Consider the following 22,239-nt stretch of genomic DNA (forward strand, 5'->3'; position numbering starts at 1 on the left):
TCAAGGACACATTCCAGCCAGGCAAATGCACAAAAGGAAGACGCAAAACAGGGCCAGTGAGGGGGAGTAGCCTGTAGGGTGTCTGAAGGGCCAGAGAGAGATGCCTCGAGGGCCACGTTCCACTCCCAAGCATAACGTTTCTCCCTCCTGTGCTACAGTCTACTACTAATTTGTTCTTCACATATTCCTGTGAGGTAAATAGGGCATCAACACCCCCCTTTTATGCAGCCAAAACTAAGACACAGAGAACTCCATGGAGAAATACAAATAAGAGAAATGCCTGACTATTTTTAAAAAATAAAAAAACAAGATAAATTATTTTTTATTATTTTATTGCTTTTTAAGCACAAAGAAAATGAATTGAAAGATGTTACATTTTTATAAAACACACAATGGTTATAGTCATTTTATTAGGAAAGTGCCAGTGTCAAATAAAGGAGAGTTTGTACATAACATCATTGTATATTTGGCTCAATTTACAGACACAATCAATAGGAAAATCATAACTTCTTAAAAATTGTGAAGTTATGAATATATTGAAGCCAGGTCACACAAATATTTAATGCGCAGCAGAACATTAGTTATGTTCAGAGAAAGTTCTTCAGTCTGGGAAACAGTTTCTGTGCATTCTGAGTTGTTATGCCTATAACTTCTTCCACTGAAATCCCTTTTATTTTAGCAATGTATTCTGCAGCAATGAAGACGTTCTTTGGTTCATTTCTCACCTGAAATACAAATAAGTGGTGTTGATCTCCAGCGACACCTAAGGCCAACTCGGTTTCTCTTTTGGTTCAAATCTTCATAGAATCATAGAACCATAGAGATGGAAGGGATCACAAGGGGCATCTAGTCCAACCCCCTGAAATGCAGGAATCTTTTGCCCTATGTGGGGCTTGCACCCTTGACCCTGATATTAAGAGTCCCATGCTCTACTGACTGGGCTACCTTGTTGTGCTCTGGCTCTTATTAACGGCACCATTCTTTTTATCCACCTTTGAAACTGACCTTTTTATGATATTCAGGACTGAGCCCCTTACAGAGGTTGAGGCCCAGTAGGTCGGCCTATTGCACTCAAGCCTCCATTTACTCTACTTAGCTCTTTCCCAACACTGTCAAGACCTCTTAAGATCTCCTCCTCACAACTGAAGTTGTTTTGCCACACCATCACTCAGCATCTCAAGCCACTTCTTCCCCAACAGGATCGTGCTCATAAACTGTGCTGCAGAAGTTGGATAGCCATCTGTCATGGGTGCTTAGCTGAGATTCCTGCGTTGTAGGGGGCTGATCTAGATGACCCTCAGGGTCCCTTCCAACTCTACAATTCTACAATCCCATGATACTTTACCTGTTTCTCAGGGCCGAGCGCAGGAGAGTCAGTTTCTAAGCAAATGTTTTCTAGGGGCAACTGTTTCACAAGTTTCTGCTTCTTGAACAAAATAAGGAAAGCAATTAGCATCATAATTCTCCAAGCAGCCAAAATAAAAACATTTAAAAACTTGAACTGTCCACAGATTAAATAAGTGTTTAGTCGAGCCTCCTTTACCCAAATAATTAAATATTAATACTGCCAAATCTTGAATACAAATGCTTTTTCTGAGGACAGTGAAAATTTTTGTTTATTAAATTGTATATTGCCAATATTTGAAAGCAGTTGTTAAAGTCTTCTTTTCCATTCCTTATTTCAGTGGCAGGAGAACCAAAATAGCTTCCAAAAATAAGAGTGTCCTCATCTCCTACTGATTAAAGAATTCAATCAGCTAAAGCAGAGGTGGGGAATCCTTTTGGCTCCATGCACCAGATCTGAGATATGGGGGGAAAAGAACCTTATAGCCAGAAGCCAGGACTTCTTGAATCTCACCTGCTCACTCCTTATAATAGATGGAGGAATGGAGAAAAAATACCCAGCCGTCACCCCTTCCATTGCCACTGACGGCTTGCCATCAAACGCATGGAGCAGCACCCTTTCAGCACCTAAGGAGAACTACAGAAATCAGGAAAAGAACTTTTGCTTCCTGTAGAAACATCAAAGCGGAGACCAGGCAGTGAATGTGATCCAAAGATCCACAGGGCTCTAGAAAAAGCTAGAGGCGCACTCGTGGAATGCGGCTCTACGAACGGGTTTATATCCCTTTACAATATATTAATGTTATATTTCATATTGGGCTGTGCGATCTCCTGACTTGGCTGGCATGACTCTGACCCAAACCCCAAAATGCAGCTGGCTGCCAGTACATTTTCAGATAACAGGTGTTGATCTGCAAAGCCCTGTACGGCCTAGGACTCTGATATCTTTCAGGGTATTGCACCCAACATAAACCTACCCAAACCCTTCAATCTTCATCTGAGGCCCTCCTCTAGGTGCCCCTTCAGAGGGTGGTGATAAGAGAGAGGGCACTTTTAGTGGTGGCTCCCAGCTTGTGGAATGCTTTCGAGGTCTGCCTGGCAACACCATTAACACCCTTTCAGCCTATGGTAAAAATGTACCGTATCTCCTCTCTAAGGCATTTGACCGACCATGACCTGCTGCTTATTGATGAAATGTTTTCCGCTGACGACATTTCTGCTCTTTGCTGGGTTGCTTTATGGGTCACTGTGGTGGCTTTATTGCATTTTCCCCTGGTTTTATCCTATCTCTTCGTCTCTTAAGCCTTTGCCAATTGCTTACAGACCTTTTTGGAGTAAGCAACTAGTAAGTCAAATAATAGTATTTATAATAATAATAATAATAATAAATAATAATAATAATAATACCATCATCTAAAGCAGGCACCCCCAAACTTCTGCCCTCCAGATGTTTTGGCCTACAACTCCCATGATCCCTAGATAACAGGACCAGTGGTCGGGGAAGATGGGAATTGTAGTCCAAAACATCTGAAGGGCAGAAGTTTGGGGATGCCTGATATAAAGATAACTGCCTTCTAAAGTACAGTGCCCAGGGCCTTAAAAAACCTACGCTTGTGCCTCTAATTGAGAAGGCTCTGGATCTCATGCTAAAACAGATGTGTAAGATTGGCTGAGCCTGGATAGCTCAGTTGGTTAGAGCATGGTGCTGATAACGTGGTTCGATCCCTGTAGAAGACATCTGCATAGTCCTGCATGGACTTCCAACTCTACAATTCTATGATCCTATTTCAGGTCTGCTTCTTGTTTCTGGTCTAACATCCAAGGGGGGGGGGGGAGAGACTGATTGTCCCCCACAGTGAATAGGCCCTGTATATTTTGGCAAGAAAACTAAACAAACTGAATGAATGTAAATAAAACAAAACATTATACCTTGTTCCTTTAAGAGGTTAATGGTTGGCCTTCCAGCTGAGCGGGAATGGACATTTCTAGGATAAACAAGAAGAACAAAAGATATCAGCAGGAGATGTTAGCAAAACTGGGCTGGGTTTTCATGGCCGGATAAACCACTTCCCTGGGTGGAGTTTTAGCATTTCTTATGTGTTTAAGCTTGAATCAAGTTACATATTTTAACTCTGTTTTTATCTAACCCAAGCCTTCAGAACAGGGCTATTAAAATTATGTAAACAAATAAATTGCACTTTGATGGTCTACTGAATTGCTGCTTAAAGCAAAATAGGTAGGAAGAGTTATTGCAGAGTGCCTGGAAACATCTCAAAAGAACTATGCAAAGATTATACAGCAACACAGCCTGTAACCCTGAAAATACAGCAAAAACACTTCCTCCATTAATACGAGGAATAGATAATACAATAAATTGCAGTAAGAATTTTAATTAGAGCAGCGCATTTTAGACAATGTTCTGGTTTAATTAGCAACTGAATTCCAATCAGGACAAATGCCGTTTTCATTCACAAAAATAAAATTAATTCTCTTTCTTGCAACATACACAAGACCTACAAAGGCAAATTGAGCTGTTTTGCCAGCTGAATCTGCTTGATCAGGACTTGTCTTTGCCCTTCCTTCTGCTCATCAGTGCTTGCAAATCTGGGAGTGAAATCCAGACCAACCTGTAGGAAAAATGGGAGGGGGGAATTCAAAAACACTGCTAGAAATTGTTGGCTTACTGTGTCTATCAGCACAAAATGCACTCAGCTAGGAGCAATAATAAAAGCAAACTCGATCCCAAAGTCTCCTATAGCAGTTTACACTTAACAAGAAATGTATTATTGAAGACCTGCTATTTTTGTGAAACACCCAAGGTCCTTAATCAAGCATTTAATCAACAGTCCAGTATGTTGACTGTTGTGAAAAAGCCAAGAACTTGCTTAAAGTTTAAAGGGCTACTTCTGACACGACATAATTCCTACATCAAAAATATTTCCCTTGTATGAAAAACTGTGCCACTCACATGCAGATCATCACACGTGACAACTGCATATATGGGTGGTATAAGAAACAAGATGTCTAACATTTGTTAAAATATTTATTTTCAATACAGTATTTATATCCCACTTTATATCCTTATATGAAACATATATTATTATATAGGATGGTCACAGATATACATTATTTCAGTGTGTGCGCACTTTCTGGAACACTATAGCCAATTACAGCTTCCCAGAATGTTCTATACTCAGCAAATTACACATGGGGTTTTTCGTCATGCAAATATCTACACAACAAGCATTTCACATTGTTCTGTGAACTGTCAACGCAATCCTCTAAGTGAGTGTTTCTCAACCAGTGTGCCTCCAGATGTTTTGGGACTACAACTCCCATCATTCCTGACCACTGGTCTTGCTAGCTAGGGATGATGGGAGTTGTAGTCCCAAAACATCTGGAGGCACACTGGTTGAGAAACACTGCTCTAAGTGCCTAATTAGAAAGACAAGTCCCACTGAGTTCAATTGGATTTACTCCCAGTTCACATGTGCATAGGGGTGTAGCCTAAGGTTGAAGTCTTATGCACACTTACTTGAGAGTAAGCCTTACTGTGCATAGGGGGACTTACTTTTGGGTAAAGATGCAGAGGATTGTGCTGTGCAGCTGTAATCCTAGGGACCTGCAAGTAAAAACATTTAGGGTTGTGCTGCCCGGTGCTTTTGGCAGCCAAACACCAAAGGCTATACAGATTCTACTTACTTCTCCGATGGCCAACAACCGGTCCTTATAGAGTTCTATGAGTGGCAATGCATCATCCAGATCCTGCACAAAGATCTTGTGTAAGTGTGAGATGAACACTTAGGCCTCAAACAATTACGATAGTCTCAGATGTCTGCTTCACCTCCCACCACTGTTTCTCTCCCCTGTTCCTATTTTACAACCCACTTTTCCTCATACAGTAAGCCTGCAACTAGTGTACATTTAACTTGTTCACATTCAGCTTTACGTGTGTGGCAATTAAATAATTGTTTTAAAGGGGGCAGGGTTTTGGGGAAAATGACTTTGGCAATCCCATCCGCCATTGAACCCAATGGATTTTTGACTATATGTGATTTGGGATTTATGGTAGGCGTGATCCCTGGAACGTAACCCCACGCAAGCTGGGGGCCCGCAGTATTTAAGTAAGACACCACATATGTTTTGACACACCTTCCTTGGATCATAGTTTTGTTCTTTTCTAATTTGCAATTCTGTATAGCTAAAGCAGGCATCCCCAAACTGCGGCCCTCCAGATGTTTTGGACTACAATTCCCATCTTCCCCGACCACTGGTCCTGTTAGCTAGGGATCATGGGAGTTGTAGGCCAAAACATCTGGAGGGCTGCAGTTTGGAGATGCCTGAGCTAAAGCAATGCCATTTTGCTGTACGCAGTGCCTTCTCCTTGTCCTGTTTAAGTTAGGTCTGCGACATCAGCCTGGCAAACCCCATAATCTGGGTTGTGGCACATAAAGGCAGTGGGTTATGGCAGGAGTAGTCAACGTGGCACCCTCTGGTTGTCGTTGGACTCACAGCCCAAATAGCCAATGGTGAGGGATAATTGGATTTTTAGCCGAGCATTCCAAGCTAAACATACTGTAAGTTTACTTAAGAGCAGGGACAGGGAACCTGTACCTTGCACCCACCCCCAGATGTTGCTGCACTATAATGCTCATCACCCTTGGCCACGGACTATGCTGGCTGAGGCTGTGGGGAGCTGGAGCCTAACTAGACCTGAGAGACTACAGATTCCCCATCCATGATTAAGAGGCAGGCTATGTGCACCGTTAATCACACTAGTGTGCTTCAGATTGGTTACTTTTATTTTGAAGACACGGCTACAGGCCCCCACCTGGAGCATGCGTCCTATCTGGACCATACCCTAGATTAGTTTCCCCTATGAAAATTATTATAGGGAACCTGTGCTCCCTCTCCAGATGTTGCTGAACTACACTCCATCACCTCTAGCCAGACTTTTGAAAAGCATGTCTTACCTTGCCCCCCATCCCACCAGATGCTGTTTGCTCTCCAAGGTACTGTTGAAAATCACCTCCTGAAAACACATCCCTGCTCTGAAGTAAGCTGGTTACAGGTAGGTAGCCGTGTTGGTCTGGGTCGAAGTAAAATAAAAAAATTCCTTCAGTAGCACCTTAAAGACCAACTAAGTTTTTATTTTGGTATGAGCTTTCGTGTGCATGCACACTTCATCAGATAGGTATCTGAAGAAGTGTGCATGCACACGAAAGCTCATACCAAAATAAAAACTTAGTTGGTCTTTAAGGTGCTACTGAAGGAATTTTTTTATTTTACTGAAGTAAGCTGGTTACAACAACAACAACCTTTGATGACAGCTAAGTTGCAGATCTTGCTTAGACTCCTAAAAAAGGATGGGAAGTTATTTTGCCTAGCACCTATTTTTATTTTCTTTCTGATACTCCTTTGGGGATACCTCTAGTTTGCTCTGGGAGAGGGAAGTAGGGGCTCAGTATACAAAAATAAATGTTACTTTGGGAGATCATTACATTATGGGTTAGGGCTAAACAATGTTTTGCTTGGAAGGCAACATGATCCAGTGTTCCATGGACCACTGTGTCATGGACCCACTGTGCAGTTCTCAGCAAGTCACTACTCCTTGGAATTGGTTCTCCCATCTGTGAAATGGGGATAATAGTGACCACTCTATTGCTGCAAGACCACATGCAATAGGAGCTGATAAGTTTACCTGGCAAACTGATAAACAGTACAGAAATTGTTAACTGCCGCAATTGTAACTGGTTGCCATTTCACCTTTAACGTAACACTGCGATCATTTCCCGTTGGACTACTTTGAACTGGATGGATGCCCAGACATGGAAAGACAAATCCTGGGTACCTGGATACAAACATATGTTAAGTAATGGGAAAGGGCAGACATGTATTATGGTTAAATAAAAAAGAAAGAGGACTGAAAAGGTAACAGCTTTTGCTATTCTAATCAACACAACAACTAAGATTTTATTGCTCCTATTTTGATTGCTTATGAACAATAGCATTTTCAAATTTTGCACTCTGAGCGTGAATGTCTCTTAAAGCACCATTGTTTTATTTACCATAACATTTTTCACATAAAACAAGACCGGAACATGTTTATTTTATGAGATAGTGACAAGCTCAGAGTCAAGAGCATTCAGCGAGTCTCGTGGGATTACTGATCTCATCAAGGTTCAACATTCTCTCCCAGGTCCAAGTTCAATATTCCACCTGCTATGATTACTGTAATTTGTTTTAAGTAGGGCTTACCCTTCTATATGGTCCAGAAACATCAGCTAGGGCAGAATGCAGTAGTAAGACTATTCACAGCAACAGATTGCAACATGACACCCTGCACTGGTTGCCAGCTTGCTACTGGGCCAGGTTCAAGATAGTTATGTTAATTCAGCTTGGACCCAAAGTATCTTAAAGACCATCTGATTCCTTGCGCTCCACCTTGATCACTGAGAGCCTCTGACAGGGCAGTGAATTCTGGTGGTTCCCTACAACCCTGAGGTTCGATTGGCCATCGTTAGGGCTGAGCCTTTAGCAAGGCAGTCCCTGGATCCCTGCATTCATTCAGATGTCTCTTGAAAAGACCTTGTTGATTACACAGGCTTTTGCAACATAAATTTTCTTTTTAATTTGATCAGTATGCATTAATGCTTCTAATAATGTTTGAATGATGTTTTTAGATATATCTTTGTTTATTTTGTTTTCCTATACTGTGTTCTGCCTTGTTCTTTTTTATGAGAGTGCAGCTTATAAATTTGTAAATAAATAAATATACTGCACTGATTCTCCATTAGATCACTATGAATCTTTTAATAATAATAATAATAATAATAATAATAATAATAATAATAATTTATTATTTATACCCCGCCCATCTGGCTGGGTTTCCCCAGCCACTCTGGGCGGCTTCCAACCGAATATTAAAAACAATACAGCATCAAACATTAAAAACTTCCCTAAATAGGGCCACCTTCAGTTGTCTTTTAAAAGTAAAATAGTTGCTTATTGCCTTGACATCTGCTGGGAAGGCGTTCCACAGGGCAGGTGCCACTACCGAGAAGGCCCTCTGTCTGGTTCCCTGTAACCTCACTTCTCGCAATGAGGGAACCGCCAGAAGGCCCTCAGTACTGGATCTCAGTGTCCGCGCTGAATGGTGGGGGTGGAGACGCTCCTTCAGGTATACAGGACCGAGGCCGTTTAGGGCTTTAAAGGTCAGTACCAACACTTTGAATTGTGCTCGGAAACGTACTTGGAGCCAGTGTAGATCACTCAGGACCGGTGTTATGTGGTCCTGGTGGCCACTCCCAGTCACTAGTCTAGCTGCCACATTCTGGATTAATTGCAGTTTCCGGGTCACCTTCAAAGGTAGCCCCACGTAGAGTGCATTGCAGTAGTCCAAGCGGGAGATAACCAGAGCATGCACCACTCTGGCGAGACAGTCTGCGGGTAGGTAGGGTCTCAGCCTGCGTACCAGATGGAGCTGGTAGGCAGCCGCCCTGGACACAGAATTAACCTGTGCCTCCATGGGCAGCTGTGAGTCCAAAATGACTCCCAGTCCCAGGCTGTGCACCTGGTCCTTCAGGGGCGCAGTTACCCCATTCAGGACCAGGGAGTCCCCCACACTTGCCTGCCCCCTGTCCTCCAAAAACAGTACTTCTGTCTTGTCAGGATTCAACCTCAATATGTTAGCCTCCATTTTAAAAAAAAGAATATTTCAAGTATCACAGAATCAACTACATCAAATTGCTGAAATTTATAAAATACTATGGGAAGGCTCGAGAAGTGTTCCTTTTGCTTGGAACATTCCAAAGTCCAGTGAGATTTATTTTATTTATTTTCTTTGAACACCACATGGTCGCTAAACACAAGCTCCATCATTCCGCCTAGACACCGAGGTCCAGCTCTGAGGGCCTTCAGGCGGTTCTTTCACTGTGAGAAGTGAAGTTGCAGGGAACCAGGCAGGCGGCCTTCTTAGTAGTGGCACCCACCCTGTGGAATGCCCTCCCATCAGATGTCAAGGAAATAAACAACTATCTGACTTTTAGAAGACATCTGAAGGCAGCCCTGTTTAGGGAAGTTTTTAATGGTTGATGTTTTACTATGTTTTTATATCTGTTGGAAGCTGCTCAGAGTGGCTGGAGAAACCCAGTCAGATGGGTGGGGTACAAATAATAAAATAATAAAATTATTATCATCTCACAATGTAATTTTGACTTAAACAAAAACCAGTTATCATGCAGCATGACAGAATTGTCATATGAGACGCAAAATCCAAAGTATCTGGATGTGCTGAACAAGTTATTCATCTTTTTGGATTCTAGCCTGTAACTATTTTCTACCTTGTGAAACAGGCTGAAGAACTAGAAACTTCATTACCTTTCTGAAAGCTGAATAATTTTTTCAAAATCTTCTGTGTATTCAGCAACTACCACCAGAGCCAAAACGTTACACTGAAACAACATGAAAAATGTTAGCTAGAGTTGACAAGAACAATGAGAAGTCTTACAATCTGATCTGTTTGAAATTACTGATTTTGCCATATCTTCCTTCCAAATAAATGTGATTCCTGTTTCTTAGTTTACCCTAAAATGGCTTGGCTCGATTTTGGTAGAATCTTCTTTCCCCAGCAACTCATCCCCTATTGTTCAGGAGGGGTCCTGTCCTGATCATTCAAAGAGGGTTTCAGGGGGTGCAGAGGACCGCAGAAGAGAGGTGGGGACAGACAACTTTCCTTCAATGAACTTCCTTAAGTTAATTTACCTTAGTATACAAACTAAGCCCTTGAACTATCAAAATCTATAGATCTACTGCCTATAAAACTTTAACAACTGCAGAAAAATATATATAGATATAACTACAAACCTTTTTTGCTTCTTCCAATACACTTTCAATATCCTAGAAGATAATAAAAATATAATTATGCTACCAGAATAATTTGTAAGGAAGGGGAGAAAGCAGGAGAAATGGCAAACTCTTTGCACCTAAAAGAAGGAAGCTGTCAAACGCTACTTATTTAAACCACCGCTGCCCCTTCTTTCAAACAGAAGGAAAGCTATTACTACTACGACTACTCATAAAAGTGTTTTTCCTTTTGAATTCAGGTACAGATAAAGGCAAACAAATGCACATGCATTTTGTGAAAGTAAAATGAATTTTCCCCCCCTGGTTTTATGTTATACGGGCCCATAGATGAGCTGTTTACATTTTTATTGATCAGCACTGGAGACTTCTATCCCCTTTCACATGGGGACCAAAGTGAATTCAGATGTCCCCCACTGTGAGCTCTTGCTGGGATGAATAACTGCGGATGGAGGGGGCTTTTCATCTCGAAACCATGACCCTGAAATGAAGTGTCTCATGCTCTACCAACTGAGCTATTTCGCCTGCACATACTCCCCGGGGAGGAGGCATGTTAATTGTAGTTTTACTAGGTAAACAAATACTGCTTTCAATCTGGAAAAGAAATATGGTTTATTAATGTCAGACATTAATTCATACTGAAGGAAGCTAGTAGTAGATAGCATGTGACTTTATGCACGTGTATAGGGAAGTTTTTAACGTTTGACGTTTTATTATGTTTTTATATTCTGCTGGAAGCCGCGCCAAGTAGCTGGGGAAACCAAGCCAGAGGGGCAGGGTATAAATAATAAAATTATCATCATCTAGGGCAGGCTTCCTCAAACTTGGCCCTCCAGATGTTTTTCGCCTACAACTCCCATGATCCCTAGCTAGCAGGACCAGTGGTCGGGGATGATGGGAATTGTAGTCTCAAAAACATTTGGAGGGCCGAGTTTGAGGAAGCCTCATAGGAAACGGGGCACTGGACCAGATGGGTCCTCGATCTAATGCAGGGAAACTCTTATGGAGATGAGAGGGAGCAGGAATTATAAGCGGCGGCAACCGCAGGGTGCAAACCGCGCCGCGCCGCCCACTCACCCCTCGGAACTCGGGCGCGGCGAGGTGGCAATGGCAGTCCACCGCTCCCATCCCGACGACGCGCGCGCGGAACCGAACGCCGAGGGGGCCTCGCTTTCCAACCGGACCTATTTTGCCGAAGCTCCCTCTCTCTCGCGCGCGCAGTCAACCCGCCTTTCAATACGGCTCGGCGGCTTAGCACTGCTTCCGGGTGACGGAGTGAGATAAAAAAATCAACGAACGGTTTCTCCGAGAGAGCGGGAAAAAGACAGGCCGAGATGGAGGAGGCGCCGCCGCGGCCGCCGGCTGCTGCTTCCCCTCGGGACTGCCGGGTGCGGTGCTGCTCGCGGCTCCAGACGGCCGAGGTCCTGGACTACTGCGAGCCTTTCGTGCGGAAGCTCGGGGAGGGCCAGCCGGTGGAGGCAGAGAGCTTGGAGCAGGCCGTGGGGGAAGCGATCTGGGTAAGGGCGGCCGGGAAGGGAGAGGCCCACACGCCCCCCTCCCCAACAACCGTAGCTTTCTGGGTTTCGAGCGGCGCAGGTTACCCAGTTTCTAAGGCGTACCAGATCCAGAATAATTTATCTCCATTGCGTGTCACTGAATTGCTTGTGGAGCCTTGTTCTGTGGTGCTAAGATGTTTGGTGCAATAATTTCTTTCTTTTTTAAAAAAACTATTACTTTTCTATATATACTGTAATAAAGTTTGTTTGTTTGTTTGTTTGTTTGTTTGTTTATTCTCCCTTTTTGACCTGACTCTGGGGGTCAAGGCGGCTTTAAGATAAAAGAGAAACAGATCGTTGCAATACAAACATCACAGCACCAGCCGTTTCCTTAAATATAATTTTAAATGCAGTAAACCACAACAGCAGCTAGCCTTGTCATTTTTGGGGGTGGGAACAGGGGAAGCGTAGCGGCAGCTTAAAATTAGAACCATGACTTAGATGCATATGAAAGGCTCCAATCCTATAAGTCTCTCCAGGTGTTTCCTTTGGTCTGAGGCAGTGCTGTTTTTCTAGAAAAAGAAGAACTCACCATGAACTCACTCATTCTCCTAGAATGGCAATGGTGCCCACCTGAGAGGTACTGGAACTGAGTTCCAGTGAGTTCTGGCTGGAAAAAAAGCCCTGATCTGAGCAGGTTGTCTTGATTTATTGTTTCTCATCTCATAGATGAATGGATGCCAGGTGTAAAAGTATAGAGGACTCATCTTGACTCTGGCAAGGGACTGAGGTGCTGTCCTTGGTACTTGTCAAATAGATTTCCAGGGCAAACAGGTTAGAGACCAGGACCTTTGATGCTGATCATAAGGCGCTAGAAGGCTCATGTGGGTGAAGGTGGCCTTTTAAGGTTAACCCAATATATAACATTAATTCTGAAAATGAAAGTTATAATTCAGTGGTTGAAGTTTCATGAAATTTTCATGGTTCCAGGATCTGGTGAAAATAGTGATAATATAGATGGCTATTGTATGATTCTTTTTAAAAATTGCTTTTTCTAAATGTTTAAAATTGTTCACATACAGCGTATTACAGTGAAAGTATACATGTTTATTTGGAAGTTCAATTGTGGCTTAGTAGGCTACTTTAGGAGTGCAGCCTTTGTGATTCTTGCAGCAGATGTATTGACTAGGCCAGTATTATCGCCATATTACAGGGTTGTATTCTTTCTCATCAAAGTGAACTGAAGTATGTTATAGTCTAAAAAAAGGGGGGGTTAAAATAGACTTTTAAACCATAAATGATGGAGACTACCTTGTGCCTTAAAAATAGAGCTGAACATTACCTTTGCATGGAGATGAGGACCATTCCTGCCTTGGCATCCTTGTTTTTGTAACCTGAGAAAGGCAGGAAAAGCACAAACTTATCAAGCTTTTTTTGCGGGGAGGGGAAGCATTTGGCCTGATGGTTAAAAATTGCCTAGGCATGGTATATGTGCTGAGTCTCAGGCTGGTGAAGTAACAGTAGCATGATTTGCATGTACCTTTATACCTCAGTTTAAAATAAACTATGGTTTAATTTGAAAAAGCAGTGGAATGGTCCCCCTCCCCATATACTGTATAGACCACACATATAGCACACACAGTCTCACACATACACACTTTGACACATCAAACATACACACACATATCTCTCTCTCTCACACACACAGAGAGAGAGAGAAATACTGCCTTTTGCTTTTCACAGAATGTTTTGTGAAGATTAAAATGAGGTGTTTTTTACCCCCCCCCCCAATCATCTAGCTTCAGCTTTAAACAAATAACAGTTTCCCAAGTTTGGATGCAACAATCCAAATGTTACTTCAGCTGAAATAGTCACATATTTTTTCTGTGTTTACTTCTGTCTCCACTTCTCTCCGCTGTTTCCCCTAATTTTTTTCCCCTTAACCCATGTAAAGGCACTGTTTGCATTTTTTGGCTCCAACATGTTTTGGGTCATTCTTCTGAGTCTGCATGAATTGGTCATAAAAAGGATGTGAAATATATTCCCTGCTCATCCAGAGCCCTTCTTACCCATTTATTAAGGCCTTTTCCTATGGCACCATTGGCCTGTTGTTCAGGGATGCTCTGTGACAGACATCCTCGCTTAGGATGGGTGCTGGGAAACATGGCTACTATTTATGTGTGTTTGTTGGTTCAATCCCTCTCTGTAGTCCCATAGCAGAGGTTTTGTATTATCGGTTTGTGGAAGCATGCTTGTGAAGGGGACTCTGTGACCACTCAGTCCTTGCCCAGAAGAACTAAGAAAGAATGAGGAACTTTTAAAACAAAACAGGAACTTTATTTGTTTACACATAAAGAGATTATAGCTTAGTGGGTACTTTTGCAAGGCACAATACTTTGTTTCCAATAGACACTCTTAACAGAGATGGTTAATAACTATCTTAACACTTTCATCCTGTAACTGGGCAGAGAAATTCTTTCTGTCCACAAAACACTTCCTGCTTTTCCTATACACTCATACCTCGGGTTGCATCCGCTGTGGGTTGCGTTCTTTCAGGATACGAATGCGGCAGACCCAGAAGTGTTTACTTCTGGGTTCCGCCGCGTCTGCAGAAGCAGTCTGCGCGCTTCATGCATGCGCAAAAGCAGTCTGTGCGCTTCACGCATGCGCAGAAGCGTACTTTCGCGCATGCACTCTATCGCTGCTCAGGTTGCAGACTTTTCGGGGTGCGAACGGCACCCCGGAACGGATTGGGTCAGCAACCCGAGGTACCACTGTAGTCCCAACCTTCCCCTCAGGTGGGTCTTTGTGTGCCCACAGATAATATCTGTCTGTTTCCACTGCCAGATAAAATCTTGTTGTTGTTGTTTAGTCGTTTAGTCGTGTCCGACTCTTCGTGACCCCATGGACCATAGCACGCCAGGCACTCCTGTCTTCCACTGCCTCCCGCAGTTTGGTCAAACTCATGTCCGTAGCTTCGAGAACACTGTCCAACCATCTTGTCCTCTGTCGTCCCCTTCTCCTTGTGCCCTCAGTCTTTCCCAACATCAAGGTCTTTTCCAAGGATTCTTCTCTTCTCATGAGGTGGCCAAAGTATTGGAGCCTCAGCTTCATGATCTGTCCTTCCAGGGAGCACTCAGGGCGGATTTCCTTCAGAATGGAGAGGTTTGATCTTCTTGCAGTCCATGGGACTCTCAAGAGTCTCCTCCAGCACCATAATTCAAAAGCATCAATTCTTCGGCGATCAGCCTTCTTTATGGTCCAGCTCTCACTTCCATACATCACTACTGGGAAAACCATAGCTTTAACTATACGGACCTTTGTCGGCAAGGTGATGTCTCTGCTTTTTAAGATGCTGTCTAGGTTTGTCATTGCTTTTCTCCCAAGAAGCAGGCGTCTTTTAATTTCGTGACTGCTGTCACCATCTGCAGTGATCAAGGAGCCCAAGAAAGTAAAATCTCTCACTGCCTCCATTTCTTCCCCTTCTATTTGCCAGGAGGTGATGGGACCAGTGGCCATGATCTTGGTTTTTTTGATGTTGAGCTTCAGACCATATTTTCCGCTCTCCTCTTTCACCCTCATTAAAAGGTTCTTTAATTCCTCCTCACTTTCTGCCATCAAGGTTGTGTCATCTGCATATCTGAGGTTGTTGATATTTCTTCCGGCAATCTTAATTCCGGTTTGGGATTCATCTAGTCCAGCCTTTCGCATGATGAATTCTGCATATAAGTTAAATAAGCAGGGAGACAATATACAACCTTGTCGTACTCCTTTCCCAATTTTGAACCAATCAGTTGTTCCATATCCAGTTCTAACTGTAGCTTCTTGTCCCACATAGAGATTTCTCAGGAGACAGATGAGGTGATCAGGCACTCCCATTTCTTTAAGAACTTGCCATAGTTTGCTGTGGTCGACACAGTCAAAGGCTTTTGCATAGTCAATGAAGCAGAAGTAGATGTTTTTCTGGAACTCTCTAGCTTTCTCCATAATCCAGCGCATGTTTGCTATTTGGTCTCTGGTTCCTCTGCCCCTTCGAAATCCAGCTTGCACTTCTGGGAGTTCTCGGTCCACATACTGCCTAAGCCTGCCTTGTAGAATTTTAAGCATAACCTTGCTAGCGTGTGAAATGAGCGCAATTGTGCGGTAATTGGAGCATTCTTTGGCACTGCCCTTCTTTGGAATTGGAATGTAGACTAATCTTCTCCAATCCTCTGGCCATTGCTGAGTTTTCCAAACTTGCTGGCATATTGGGTGTAGCACCTTAACAGCATCATCTTTTAAAATTTTAAATAGTTCAGCTGGAATATCATCATTTCCACTGGCCTTGTTATTAGCAGTGCTTTCTAAGGCCCATTTGACTTCACTCTCCAAGATGTCTGGCTCAAGGTCAGCAACCACACTACCTGGGGTGTACGAGACCTCCATATCTTTCTGGTATAATTCCTCTGTGTATTCTTGCCACCTCTTCTTGATGTCTTCTGCTTCTGTTAGGTCCTTACCACTTTTGTCCTTGATTATGGTAATCTTTGTACGAAATGTTCCTTTCATATCTCCAATTTTCTTGAACAGATCTCTGGTTTTCCCCATTCTGTTGTTTTCCTCTATTTCTTTGCATTGCTCATTTAAGAAGACCCTCTTGTTTCTCCTTGCTGTTTTTTGGAAATCTGCATTCAGTTTCCTGTATCTTTCCCTATCTCCCTTGCATTTTGCTTGCCTCCTCTCCTCCGCTATTTGTAAGGCCTCGTTGGACAGCCATTTTGCTTTCTTGCATTTCCTTTTCCTTGGGATGGTTTTCGTTGCTGCCTCCTGTATAATGTTACGAGCCTCCATCCATAGTTCTTCAGGCACTCTGTCCACCAAATCTAAATCCTTAAACCTGTTCCTCACTTCCACTGTGTATTCATAAGGGATTTGATTCAGATTGTATCTTACTGGCCCAGTGGTTTTTCCTACTTTCTTCAGTTTAAGCTGGAATTTTGCTATAAGAAGCTGATGATCTGAGTTACAGTCAGCTCCAGGTCTTGTTTTTGCTGATTGTATAGAGCTTCTCCATCTTTGGCTGCAGAGAATATAATCAATCTGATTTCGATGCTGCCCATTTGGTGATATCCACGTGTAGAGTCGTCTCTTGTGTTGTTGGAAGAGAGTGTTTGTGATGACCAGCTTGTTCTCTTGACAGAACTCTATTAGCCTTTGCCCTGCTTCATTTTGAACTCCAAGGCCAAACTTGCCAGTTGTTCCTTTTATCTGTTGATTCCCTACTTTAGCATTCCAATCCCCTGTAATGAGAAGAACATCCTTCTTTGGTGTCATTTCTAGAAGGTGTTGTAGGTCTTCATAGAATTGGTCAATTTCACTTTCTTCAGCACCAGTAGTTGGTGCATAAACTTGGATTACTGTGATGTTAAAAGGTCTCCCTTGGATTCGTATCGAGATCATTCTGTCATTTTTGAGATTGCATCCCATTACAGCTTTTGCCACTCTTTTGTTGACTATGAGGGCCACTCCATTTCTTCTACAGGATTCTTGCCCACAGTAGTAGATATGATAGTCACCCGAACTGAATTCGCCCATTCCCTTCCATTTTAGTTCACTGATGCCCAGGATGTCAATATTTATTATTGTCATCTCATTTTTGACCACATCCAGCTTACCTCCATCCATGGTTCTTACATTCCAGGTTCCTATGCAATATTTTTCTTTACAGCATCGGACTTTCCTTTCGCTTCCAGGCATATCCGCAACTGAGCGTCCTTTCGGCTTTGGCCCAGCCACTTCATCAGCTCTGAATCTACTTGTACTTGTCCTCCACTCTTCCTCAGTAGCATGTTGGACGCCTTCCGACCTGAGGGGCTCATCTTCCAGCGTCATAACTTTTATATGCCTGTTGTCTTTGTCCATGGAGTTTTCTTGGCAGGGATACTGGAGTGGCTTGCCAGTTCCTTCTCCAGGTGGATCACGTTTAGTCAAAACTCTCCACTATGACCTGTCCATCTTGGGTGGCCCTGCATGGCATAGCTCATAGCTTCTCTGGGTTATTCAAGCCCCTTCGCCACAACAAGGCATTGATCCATGAAGGGGAGATAAAATCTAAGTCCACTCAAATAGCCAGAGACTCCTTCTGCCCACTGAAACAGAAAGTCCCTAACCTGAAACCCAGGTCCCTGTCCCTATTCCACATCTATTCCACACTCTCCTGAGTGGCTGAACTACTAGCCATCTCCCACTAGTTGTTGGGTCACCAGGAGGTAGACCCAAGGCCTGTCCATCACAGCCTCTGTCTCCAGAGTGATGTGAGCCAGCTTTTCTCCATAGCTGGCTACTTTATGCTACACAGAAGTAGGAAAAAAGGTGACAGAATAAGGTAGTTTATTGAGTGTTATATTGCATCAGTACAGTAGATGAATTAGCATTTTTAAGAGTTCTGATGTTTACATTTTTCTACAGAACTTCAAAACAGCTGTACAAGAGAATATTACTGTTAACGGACTCCCATGGCAGGAGTCATCAGATGATCCTCAAAATGGTATGTGAACTTTTGAAAATATTTTTCTTATTTCTGTGCTAACTTACTTATGTTTTAGTCTTCTGCCTATGAACCCCAACAAATGTATGGACAGAGGGCATATACAGGTGCCTTTTAATGTACCAGCCCTCTGGCGAATAGACGTTTGGTTGTGGCAACCGCAACCCAGGTTTAAGGTGCTGGCACCTAGCTTAAATATCTGAGTTTCTAACATTGGTTGAGAACCATATTTTTAGGTGAGGCGAAAGGGTATGTGTAAGCTGACGCACTTCAAAAACAACTTTTTATAGTTTTTAAGTGTACCTGAAGCAGTATGAACATCTGCAGGGAAGTTGCGTTAATTTTTGTGTGTGCAATTGCTGAATCTTTTGATATTCCTTTTATTACCAATTGTACAATGCAATGTTAACAACAACAACAACAACAAGAAAGAAGAAGAAGAAGAAGAAGAAGAAGAAGAAGAAGAAGAAGAAGAAGAAGAAGAAGAAGAAGAAGAAGAAGAAGAAGAAGAAGAAGAAGTAGTTTGGGTTTTTAAAAAATATTGTCAGGTTTTGTTATTACTATATTTGGACTATTTGTAGGACTAAAAAAGCCCCTGAAACTTCCTTTTCCCAGGATTTTCTTTTTTTGGTGTTACCATGTTTGTCCAGCAGAGGATGCTCAAAATACATCCTTGGCAGTAGCAGTGCCTCTATTTAAGAGGGATAGCCAAGTTAGTCTTTTTGCAGCAAAATCAACAAAAAGTCTTGTGGCATCTAAAAGACGAACAAGCTATTTATGCCACAGGTTTGTGAACTAGAGGAAGTAGATTCTAACTTATATAATAATAAATGCTCTTTGTGCTTTATGCATCTTCCTTACCTAGAAGCTGGTCTGTTAGCCATTTCTGTAGGCAGTCACTTTGCAAATAATTTTAATTTTTGAGTAAATCTTCTAAATTAGATGCCTAGTTTTTAGAATGGAAGTATGGCTAAATGTTTTGCTGTCTTAATTTAATCACTCATTGCTATGAACCTGCTACCACCTGTTGGGAAAACAAGAAATAACCATAGCTAAAAACTTTGCTGTCACTAGGTGTGTTGTTGTTTTTAATGCAACTTACTTTGATGGCATCTCCCTTTTGAAGCTGTTGTTTTCTAGTCAGAAGAGGTAGAAAGCCTTCTGTTCCAGTTCCCTCACCACCCCAATTAGCAGTTACAACATTGCGGTAGTTGTGAACTGCAACTTTAAAGTTGCCCAATTCAACAACTTGGCGTATCCATCTTCTCTGGTCCTTCTCCGCTTTATACTGTGCTGATCAGATCAAACCTAGAGTACTGTTCCTAGTTCTGGGTGCCACAGTTTCAAGGAGGGCATTGACAATTTGGAGTGTTCTCAGTGGAGGGCAACCAAGATGGTGAAGGCTCTGGAAACCAAATCCTTATGAGGAGCAGTTGAAATGATTCATTATGTTTAGCCTGAAGAGGAGAAGATGAAGGGGTGCAGAGGAGACATGCATGACAGCAGTCTTTCAAACATTTGACGAGTTGTCATGCAGAAGGCAATGCTCTACTTCCACAGTTGGAGATAGTAATGCTTCTGAATACCAGTTGCTGAAAGCAGCAGGAGGGGAGGGTGCCCTTGTGTTCAGGTCCAGCTTGTGTGCTTACCACAGGCATCTGGTGAGCCATTGTGAGAATAGTATGCTGGACTAAATGGACCTGATCCAGCAGGATCTTTTGATGTTCTTTAGATGGAGCAGAATTGCATCTTTGCTCCAAAGCACAGGACTAGAACCAATGGGTGGAAATTTTAGGGAAGCAGATTTCTGCTGCATGTTAGTAGAACCTTTCTCAGAGTAGTTTAACAGTGTGCAAAAGCTGTTCAGCAATGGGACAGGCCACCTTGAGAGGTGATGGACTATCCCAGGGATTGCCAACCCCCAAGAGCAGGGCTGGCTCTAGGTAGAGTCCCGGTGGCGCCGGGCTGGTAGGCAGGCAAAGCCGCGCGGAAGCCATGCTGCGCGCTGCGAGGGTGGGGGCGCCCGAGCGATCTCCGGCCCTCAGCGCCAGGGCGCCCAACCTGCTCGAGACTGCCCTACCCAAGAGGCTGCGATCTACTCACAGAGTTAAAATCCAGCAGTGATCTACCTCCTTTGGGGGGGGGGTTCAGGTCAAAGTTGTTGAGCTTTTTTAGGGAGGAGAGCACCGTTTTTGGGGGGTGCAGGGCTAAAATGTTGAGCTTTTATAAGGAGGCCAAAGTTGTTGAGCTTCTTTGGGGGGAGCCAGTGATCTACCACAGTTGTCCAGTGATCTACCGGTAGATCACGATCTACCTGTTGGATGTGCCTGGACTATCCTACTCTGGAAGTATCTGAGCTGAGCCTAAAGAGCCAACTGTCAGGGATGCCTCCTGCATTGAGCAAGTAGTTGGACTGTTCGACCTGCATCCCTGATCAAGATGGAGTCGAATATAATACATCTTTCAACTGTTAGTTCTTACCTGGTAACTGAAGATAACATTGTGTTTCTCAGGGAATGGGGTGGGGTGATACCTTAGCCATGCATTTCTCAAAGCTCCTTGGGATTTTTAGGACCACTGGGCTTGGATGAAACATGTTTTGTTGAGATATTGCAAGCAAGACTTTCACATAGATTGTCCGAATAATTTTACATACTGTATATTCATATCTATCTTGTGAATTAGATACGGATATCAAACTCCTTGAAGATCAGCTTGATGAGGTAATAGTGAAGGTGGCTTCCAAACGCAATCAGTATCCCAGAGAAATTCAAGTGCATGTGGTCCAAGCACTTAAAAGAAAGCAAGAGTTATTGGTGAGTGTCCTTAATTCTTAGTTCACTTGAAAAAGCTTTATGCATTTCCAAAGAAGAATGTTGTTCATCTGTTGCTTATGAGCAGGCCAGCAGATACTTTTGAATGTTAGAAAGAAAACGTAAATTCTAGCTTTTAGACTACTTGAATTCCTCTCCCTTAATTTCAATGTACTCCAGTTAGGGAGATCGTGCCAACAATTGCTGTGAGGATTTATGAAGTTTGTGCTGTACACACTTGCCCTACAAATGTATTTTAGAATAATACCTTTAAAACAAAAATGCAAGTATTTTTGTACCACCAGAATATGTTAAATGCTTCTTGAAAACTAATGCTCTACTGATATCAAGTGTGAAGTGACACTTCTTTTGGTACACATAAGGCCAAAGATTTGGTTTAGCATGTCCAGGATATGGTTGCAATTAATTTCTCTTTCTCTGCATCTTCTTGGGGCACATCAGTCCTTCTATCCTGAGTCTAATTTTTAAAAGTGCAAAGTGTATAAACATTAGTTCCAATTTTGCCATTGAGTGCTGAGTTGAATCCTTAAATTGAAGGTATTGGTGAGTTATAAACTCTCACAGTATCTGATTCTGCTCCTTGCACTCATCCTGCAGTTTTTCCACTGGTGAGCATGTTTGGCTAAATGTTGCTCTCAAGAATGTATCTATTGAAATACCATCAAATTTAAGTTTACCAGATGTACCTAATAATGAATAGATAGATCCTCGTTGCACTGTGTCTTCTGTTCCTTACGGTTTCCCTGCTGCAACTATTTTAACCTCTCAGATGCCAGCTGTGTGCAAGCTACTTTTCAGTAAAGAAAAGTTGAGCATCGCTTTCCCGGTTTCCACTCTGTATATGTTGTTGTTGTTGTTTAGTCGTGTCCGACTCTTCGTGACCCCATGGACCATAGCACTCTGTGTGTGTGTATATATATATATATATAATTTAATCAGCACATGTTGTAAGCTCAGATTCTGTGTGCCTCTTACACCAGGCTCTAATCATACTGCTATACTGTGAGCACAAACAGTGTGTATGAGATAGTGCACAACTGTGTCGTCAAATCTTGGTGATCAAGAAGTGATCTGTGGGACAGAAAAGATGTCTGCACTGGTTCTCTGATTTTTATTTTAAGAGAGAAGGGGGTGGCACCTTCCACTGTTGGAGGCAGAATGCCTCCGAATGAATACC

At 42.7% G+C, this 22,239-nt stretch overlaps 2 protein-coding genes across 4 annotated transcripts in view; one reads left to right on the plus strand and one right to left on the minus strand.

Annotated features, from left to right (window-relative positions):
* Positions 1-315: 315 nt before the first annotated feature.
* Positions 316-11,364, minus strand: TATDN3 (TatD DNase domain containing 3). 3 transcript variants are annotated; one of them, XM_060273017.2, is made up of 10 exons: positions 11,284-11,364; positions 10,210-10,242; positions 9,724-9,797; positions 7,111-7,195; positions 5,047-5,109; positions 3,862-3,971; positions 3,274-3,329; positions 1,859-1,971; positions 1,346-1,423; positions 316-725 (listed from the first exon to the last, which is right to left on the minus strand). In XM_060273017.2, exons 1-10 carry the CDS (start codon positions 11,332-11,334, stop codon positions 588-590), a joined length of 801 nt encoding a protein of 266 aa, XP_060129000.2. In that variant the 5' UTR covers positions 11,335-11,364; the 3' UTR covers positions 316-587. The 3 variants fall into 3 exon arrangements, with proteins under 3 accessions (XP_060129000.2, XP_060128999.2, XP_088522837.1); XM_060273016.2 differs by having other exon boundaries at positions 1,346-1,426; XM_088666711.1 differs by lacking the exon at positions 10,210-10,242 and having other exon boundaries at positions 1,346-1,426.
* Positions 11,365-11,472: 108 nt separating this feature from the next.
* The window catches only part of NSL1 (NSL1 component of MIS12 kinetochore complex), a 28,184-nt gene continuing 17,417 nt past the window's right edge, over positions 11,473-22,239 (plus strand). The window contains exons 1-3 of the mRNA XM_035111290.3: positions 11,473-11,723; positions 18,150-18,228; positions 20,914-21,044. Of these exons, the coding sequence (XP_034967181.1) occupies positions 11,541-11,723; positions 18,150-18,228; positions 20,914-21,044 (393 nt within the window). The 5' untranslated portion in view covers positions 11,473-11,540. The remainder of the gene's footprint in view (positions 11,724-18,149; positions 18,229-20,913; positions 21,045-22,239) is intronic.

This window comes from Zootoca vivipara, chromosome 3, assembly GCF_965207765.1.
Source record: "Zootoca vivipara chromosome 3, rZooViv2.hap1.1, whole genome shotgun sequence".
NCBI classification, from domain to species: domain Eukaryota; kingdom Metazoa; phylum Chordata; class Lepidosauria; order Squamata; family Lacertidae; genus Zootoca; species Zootoca vivipara.